The 7,606-nt window shown below is 71.8% G+C and overlaps 2 protein-coding genes across 2 annotated transcripts in view; one reads left to right on the top strand and one right to left on the bottom strand.

Moving 5' to 3' along the window:
* The window catches only part of SSBP4 (single stranded DNA binding protein 4), a 13,741-nt gene extending 13,671 nt beyond the window's left edge, over positions 1-70 (top strand). The window contains 1 exon segment of the mRNA XM_075723859.1: positions 35-70. Within this exon segment, the coding sequence (XP_075579974.1) occupies positions 35-70 (36 nt within the window).
* Positions 71-114: 44 nt separating this feature from the next.
* ISYNA1 (inositol-3-phosphate synthase 1) lies at positions 115-2,574 on the bottom strand. Its single transcript, XM_075723858.1, has 10 exons — positions 2,461-2,574; positions 2,212-2,373; positions 1,866-1,995; positions 1,598-1,791; positions 1,368-1,517; positions 1,076-1,291; positions 823-987; positions 634-747; positions 329-546; positions 115-157 (listed from the first exon to the last, which is right to left on the bottom strand). The coding sequence occupies exons 1-10, from the start codon at positions 2,572-2,574 to the stop codon at positions 115-117; spliced, it is 1,506 nt and encodes a 501-aa protein (XP_075579973.1).
* Between the last annotated feature and the right edge of the window lie 5,032 nt (positions 2,575-7,606).

Genomic DNA, 7,606 nt, shown 5'->3' with positions numbered 1-7,606 from the left:
ACTGGGACCATCGCCTCTGGGCGTCACGCACCAGGACGCATGGGCATTGGGCACTGGGACCCGTGGGTGACGGACACCGGGACCCACTGGTGGCACGGGCACTGTGCACCAGCGTCACCCACCAGCGTCAGGCACCCCAAGCCTCGGGCACTGGGACCTACTGGATTTGGACACCCCATGCATGGGTGCTGGGCACCCACAGGCACCGGCACCCGCTGGTGTTGGTGCCCTGGGTCTCAAGCACCGGGACCACGAGCCGTGGGTGCCACCATGGGCACCGGGGTGGGTGGGAGCTGGCACCCACGAGCACGGGGACCCCCGCGGGTACCTCAGGATGTTCTCGATGCAGCTGCGCTGGCGGAAGAGGGCGTTGACGACGGGGGTGCCCTCGGGCACCAGCGGGGCCTTGCAGAGGAAGGCGACGATGGAGAGGACGCTGTGGAAGCCCTGGAACTCGGGGTCGGCCTCGGTGCAGAAGGTGACGCGCTGGCACAGCTCCGTGAGGATGGCCAGGTCCAGGATGATGGGGCTGGCCAGCAGCGAGTCCTGCGGGCACCGAGGGGGGGGTGAACCACCACCCCCCGAGGACGCACCCCCCCCCCCCCCCCCCCAGGGCCACCCCACCCAACCCACCTCGCACGTGTTGTGGATGACGATGGTGTTGGTGCCACCCATCATGATCTCCGACGTGTACTCGTCCAGCGCGCGCTTGCTGTCCCCCACGTAGGGCACGTACTTGATCACCACCTGCGAAGCGACGGCCCGTCACCTCCCCGTCACCCCCATCCTCGTCGTGTGTCCCCCCCCCGGCCCCCAACTCACGCAGTGGTCGGGTTTGTCCTGGGGGCCGTAGAGGATGGGGTTGGCCTGGACCGTGTCGTCCACCACGTTGCTCTTGGAGATCTCCTTGGAGCGAAACTGCTGCGGGGCCGAGAGGTTCTTCCCGTCGTTGTTCCCCAGGTGGTTGTAGCTCACGATGGACTTGGTCTGGGCAGGGGGTGCAGGCTGGTCACCCCCTGTCACCCCCCCCAATCAGGGGCAGGTCCCCCCCCCGGGCCGCCCCATCCCCATGTACCTTGAGCCCGGCGCCCACCAAGAAGTCCACCAGCACCGACTTGAGCTTGGTCTGACCTGACTTGAAATCATCGCCGCAGATGAAGACGCGGCGCTGGGCGGCCAGCTCCACCGCCCCCGGCACGAAGGTGTTCTGGGGGGAGCCGTTGATGTAGGCGCAGCCCTCCAGGATGCTGGCCACGGCGAAGAGCGTGGACGGGGACACCTCCAGGCCTCGCTGCAGGGACACGGGGCGGCTCAGCACTAGCGGGGCGCTGCCGTCACCCCCCTGGTCCCTTCCCCTGTCCCCTGACCTCGATGGCCCGCAGCAGGTTGTCGGCAGTGTCGTTGAGCCCCGGCACGACATCGCAGAAGCGCTCCGTGTTGGCCGTCCAGAGGACGATGACTTTGTCCACCCCGCTGGTCTCCTTGAAGTCCCGGATGTCCCTGCGGATCTGCTCCACCTGGGATGCCACCGCGGGGGACACATCAGCGCGGCGGCATCCCCTCCGTCACCTGCGTCCCACCACCACCCCGCCAGGACCTGCTCAGCCATGGACCCGCGGAGGACGTTGTCCGCCCGCTCCTCCTGGTTGGCGGCGATGAACTCGGGGATGTAGATGGAGGGACGGGGCTTCATCTTCTCCAGGTGGGGCCAGAGCTGCTCCTGCAGCGGCCAGTCCAGCACCTCCGCCCGCCGCATGGCCTCCGCCAGGTTCAGCGAGGAGATGTCCCAGCCTGGGGGACCGGGGGTGACCGACCACTCAGGGTCCCCCACCCCATCGCGGGGTTCCCCCCCACGCCCCACCTACCGTCAAAGACGATGTCATTGGGGTGCACCATGGGCAGCAGGTCGCGGAAAGGCACGTAGACGTCGCCGGCGGGGCCGGTGCCCAGGCAGACGGTGGAGGCTTGGAGGAGGGAGCCGTAGTAGTTGGCTTTCTGGGATGGAGAATGCAAGGATGAGCCACCGGCACAGGGGGGGTCCCCAGCACCCCCAAACCGGGGGGCCGGGGCCACAGACCACCTCCACAGGGGCAGGGAGGAGATCGGGGTGCAGGACCCAGGTGCGGCTGGGAGCAGCTGAGCTCTGCATCCCCATCCCTGCGGGACGCCCGGGTCCTGGGACCTCGCTGGGGTCCCGCCGGGGACACCCACCTTGCGCCCGGTCTTGGTCATCCAGGACAGCCCCAGCTTGTTGGCCAGCACGGCCGCCGTCACCGTCGTGCCGTTGTTGCCCCCCCAGCCCACCAGCATCACCCCCAGGCGCGGGACCTGCCGCCCCGTCCGGAAGGTGAAGCGGGTCGAGCAGGGCCGCACCTGCGGGACAGAGACAGGGGACACGTGGGGACGTGCAGAGCCGCGGCCGAGCCCCCCCCGCCAGCCCCCCGCCCGCCCTGCCCCTACCTTGGTGACGCCGTTCTCCTTGCAGACGTGCACGGTGCTGTACGTGTACTTGGCCTCGATGAAATCCTTGCTGTACGTGACGTCGGGGCTCTCCACAAGGAATGTCTCTGCCATTGTTCCTGGAGCTGGAATAGGAGGAAATGGGTGTCAGCCCCGCAGGCCTGGCACGCCGGGCCCCCCCCGGGCCTCCTCCGGTCCCCCCGCCCTGCCGGGACACGGCTCCGGCACCGCTCCCTGCCAGGCTGTGCCGCCGGTGGGGACCCTTGGCTCCCTGCCCCGCGGCCTCCCAGCGCAGCGGCAGCGGTGGTGGGGCTGCCACCGTGGCCCCGCCACCGTGGCCCCTTCCCACGCGTGCCCCGGCACCGGCCGCGGCCCCCGGGACGGGCGGGGAGTGGGGCGGGGGGGGCTGAGACCCCACCAAGGCGGAGGGTGCAGGGTCCCCGTCCTGCTCGGGGCAGGCAGGAGGCTGTCCCTGCTGCCCCCTCCCCAGGGGTGGCTGTGGGCACAGGGGGGCCGAGGGATGCTCCTGGGGGACATGGGGACCGAGCTGTCCCCACTCCCTGGGGTGGCAGAGGGTGCAGGGGACATGGGGATGGGGGCTGCCCCTGCACCCTGGGATGCACAGGGGACACAGGGACGGGGTGCAGACCCTGGGGTGCACAGGGGACGTGGGGACGAGGGCTGCCCCTGCACCCTGGGGTGCACAGGGGACGTGGGGACGGGGGCCGCCCCTGCACCCTGGGGTGCACAGGGGACGTGGGGATGGGGTGCAGACCCTGCACCCTGGGGTGCACAGGGGACGTGGGGACGGGGTGCAGACCCTGCACCCTGGGGTGCACAGGGGACACGGGGATGGGGTGCAGACCCTGCACCCTGGGGTGCACAGGGGACGTGGGGACGGGGTGCAGACCCTGCACCCTGGGGTGCACAGGGGACGTGGGGACTGGGGCCGCCCCTGCACCCTGGGGTGCACAGGGGACACAGGGATGGGGGCTTGTCCCTGCACCCTGGGGTTTACGGGGCACAGGAGCTGCCCCTGCACCCTGGGGTGCACAGGGGGCACGGGGACGGGGTGCAGACCCTGGGGTGCACAGGGGACGGGGGCTGCCCCTGCACCCTGGGGTGCACAGGGGGCACGGGGACGGGGTGCAGACCCTGGGGTGCACAGGGGACGGGGGCTGCCCCTGCACCCTGGGGTGCACAGGGGGCACGGGGACGGGGTGCAGACCCTGGGGTGCACAGGGGACGCGGGGACCGGGGCTGCCCCCGCTCCCAGGGCTGCGGGGGGACACGGGGACAGGGGCTGTCCCTGCCGCCCCGGCGTGTCCGGGGGCACGGGGGGACACGGGCGCGGGGCCGCCCCCGCTTCCCGGGACCGAAGGAGCAAACCCCTCCCCGGGCCGCCCCCGCCCTCCCCGCGGGCACTCACCGGGCGCTGGAGGCGGCGGAGCCGGAGCCGGAGCCGGTGCCGGTGCTGCCCCGCGGGGGATGATGCGATCGCGGCTGCGGCCGCCCCGGCTCCCGCCGCTTAATCGGCTCCCAGGGCCCGCCCCCCCCCCCGCCGGCCCCGCCCCCCCAAACCGGCCCCCACCGCCCCCCCGCACGTGCCCCGCCGCCACCGGCACCGGCGCCCCCGGCCCCCCCCCCCCCGCCCCGGGTGTCCCCGCTGCCCCCGCTCCCCCCGCTCCCCCCGGCAGGTGCGGGCGGCCCGGGCCCCGCCGGGGCTCTCACCGGGGGGCGGCGGCGGGAGCGGGAGGCGAAGGCGAAGGCGGAGGGGAGCGGCCGCTGACCCGGGAAGGGGAAGTGGCGCCGGGGCCGGGGCCCGGGCCGGGGCCGGGGGTCCCGCCGCCGCCTTCCGGCCATTGACTGCCCCGGGCCGGCGGCTTCCTGCGCCGGCGGGCCCCGCGCCTTCCCACGGGCTCGGTCCCACGGGCTCCGTCCCACGGTGCCGCTCCCACGCTGCTGCCACCCCCGGCCCCGGCACCGGGGGCTGCAGCCCCCGCCACCCCCGGCACCCTGCAGCCCCCGGCACCGGCACCCCGGAGCCCCCAGCACCCTGCAGCCCCTGGCACTGGCACCCCGGGCATCACAGCACCCCGGAGCCCTCGGCACCCCAGAGCCCCCAGCACTGGTACCCCCGGAGCCCCCAGCACCCTGCAGCCCCCGACACCCCCGGCACCCCCGCTGCCCCCGGCACCGGCACCCCGGAGCCCCCGGCACCCCGGAACCCCCAGCACCCTGCAGCCCCTGGCACTGGCACCCCGGGCACCACAGCACCCCGGAGCCCCCGGCACCCCAGAGCCCCCAGCACTGGTACCCCGGAGCCCCTGGCACCCTGCAGTCCCCGGCACCCCGGAGCCCCTGGCACCCTGCAGCCCCTGGCACCCCAGAGCCCCCAGCACCCTGCTGCTGCCGGCACGGGCATCTTGGCACCGGCACCCTGCAGCCCCTGGCATGGGCACCCCAGAGCCCTGGCACCGGCACCCCAGCATCCTGTAGCCCCCAGTTTGGGCACCCCGCAGCCCCTGGCACCCTGCAGCTCCCAGCACAGGCACCCCAAAGGCCGTGGCATCAGCATCCTGGCACCCTGCAGCCCCTGGCACCCCAGAGCCCCTGGCACCCTGCAGCCCCTGCCATGGGCACCCCAAAGGCCGTGGCATCAGCATCCTGGCACCCTGCAGCCCCCAGCACAGGCACCCCAGAGCCCCTGGCACCCCAGCATCCTGTAGCTCCCAGCACGGGCACCCAAAAGGCCGTGGCATCAGCATCCTGGCACCCTGCAGCCCCCGGCATGTGCACCGCGGAGGCCCTGGCACCCTGCACCCCCTGGCACAGCCCCCCGCCGCCCCTCACCGCAGCCGCCCCTCCGGCACCCCCCGCCCCGCAGCCCCCATCCCGGGCCGTGCCGGGGGGCAGCCAGGCCCCGTGTGAGGCCGCACCCCACATGGCGGCCATGGGAGCGCGGGGGGTGCCCGGGGGCTGCCGCGGAGCGAGGGCAGCGTGGCAGCGAGGGGCCGTGGCTGGCGCCCCGCTCCGCGGCCCCCGGGGGCCCGGCTGCCTTTCAATGGGCAGGCCCCGCTTCAAAGGAGCCCCCGGAGCAGGAGCAACGCCCGGGCGGGCCCCAGCCCCTTCCCCACCCTCGCTCCCCGCAGACGTGGCGAGGACAGCTCTGCTCCCCGCCGCCACCACCCACCCGCCCGCCCGCGGCCCTGGCTCCGTGGGGGGACCCTGGCATCGCCACCCCGCGCTCCCGGCACGGAGCGGGATGGAGCCCACCGGGGCCAAGGCCGGGGGCACCTGCCGGAGCGGGGCGGCCGCGGGCAGAGGCAGCGGCGGGCATGGCGGTGGCGGGGGGCCGCGTCCGGCCCTTCGGCCATGGAGGAACAATGATCCCTTGGTGCCGGGCTGGAGGACAAAACGAGCCCCGCGCTGGAATGCCAGTGCCTCAGCAAATTATTGAAACAAAAATAACATTTCTTTGTACAATAATCCTGGGGCGGGGAGGGTCCGGGCAGCGCTGCCAGGGGCCCAGAACTGGTATTTTTCCACTGCTTTCCTTTTTTTTTTTTTTTTTTTTTTGCCTTTTTTTTTTTTTTTTTTTCCTTTGCCCCTCTCCCGTAACTCCCACCATTGTTCCTTCCCCCACTCCCTTCCCACTCCTCCCACGCTCGGCACCGCATGAGCGGGGCTCCCTTGTTCCTGCTTGCCCAACGCGTTCATGGGCCGCGAGCCCGGGCCGGCCGCCCAAGCGCCTTCGCTCCCCAGCTGCCGGGGGCTGGCGGGGGGCCAGGCGAGCCGCGCAGCCATAGCGACCGGCCCGCTCCCCCGGCAATGGTGCCCACCCGCCCTGCTCCAGCAGAAACCCCCCCCATCCTCAGGGATGGGCACCCAAGCCCCCCCTCCCCACCTCCCTGGGACACCCCCCCCCCCCCGTTGCCGGAGCTGGGGCGGCACAAAATCCCCCGTGGTTTCATTCTAAGCAGGTTCAGGGCCTGATCCTGTGCGAGCCCGCGCTGCTGGCAGAGATGCTCCGTGCGCCGGGAAGGGCTCGGCTCCGGGGGGATGCGGGCAGGAGCCCCCCTCGCCCCCCCCCAGCAGATCCAGGCCAACCCAAGCGGCCCCAGATTTATGTGCTACAGGCACAACCCGCCCCGGCGCTCCCTGGCCACGTTTTCCTCCGTTCACGTTTGGGTTTTTTCCCCTCGTGTAAAACAATCCCCAGGCTCCGGCACTCCGTTATCTTTGCCCGCGCCGGCTGCTCGCAGCTCCTCGTCCTCCCTAGCCCCGCGCCGTCACCCTCCGGGCGCTGCCGGCCCCGTGCACGGGAAGGGACGGAGGAACGGGTGATTTGGGGTGGTCGTGCTCGGCCGTGGGGGTGCAGCGGCTGCTCTGCGAGAGAGACCAGCACCATCGGACCGTGTCAAGGACAAATTATTCTAATGAGCTTCCTCCTGTAAATGAGCCGCGAGCAAAAGGTGCACGGGGAAAAACCCAGGGTGCTTTTGCCGCGTTTCAAGCATCCCTCAAAGCTGACCGGGGCAGCCAGGACGCCGCGGGGTCACCTCCACCCTCTCACCTGCGTGTGACCCTAATTTAAGGGCAGCTTGTGCCCGATAACGCTGCAAAGCGACACTTTTGCCAGGTGTGACCTGAACTATCAAAGCCCAGAGCTCCTTGTGAACCCGCGCCGTGGGCTCAGCTTCGGCGCGCAAGGAGGGACAGACGGACGCGGCCCAAAATAGATGCTGCTCCTCGTCCCCACGTCGCGGTCCCCGGGGAGGGCCGGCAGCCGGGCTCCGGGCTGGGTGCAGATAAGGAGGCAGCGGCAGGAGCCGGGCTGGCTCTGGCACAGCAGACGCAGCCAGTAAATTTCCACTGGGGCAGCTCCCAGTTAATTAGCTCGGTGCGTGACCCCAGCCGGAGCGGGAGCTGCCAGCGGTTGCGAGGAATTCCCCAGGAAAGCCGGGACAGGAGGGGACAGGCACCCTGCCTGCGCGAGCGTCCCGGGGGCCGGGACCCAGCCTTTCATCAGATGGGCACCCCCGGGCAGCCCCCCGGGGTGAAGCTCACACGAGCGAGCAATTAAAGATGGTAAAAGCGGGGCCTGGGGCGCGTGGCCTGCCTCGGAGGTGACCGAAAACTAAAA

The sequence above is a fragment of the Pelecanus crispus genome, chromosome 20, assembly GCF_030463565.1.
Source record: "Pelecanus crispus isolate bPelCri1 chromosome 20, bPelCri1.pri, whole genome shotgun sequence".
Taxonomy (NCBI): Eukaryota; Metazoa; Chordata; class Aves; order Pelecaniformes; family Pelecanidae; genus Pelecanus; species Pelecanus crispus.
This window is presented reverse-complemented; position numbering and strand designations above follow the sequence as displayed.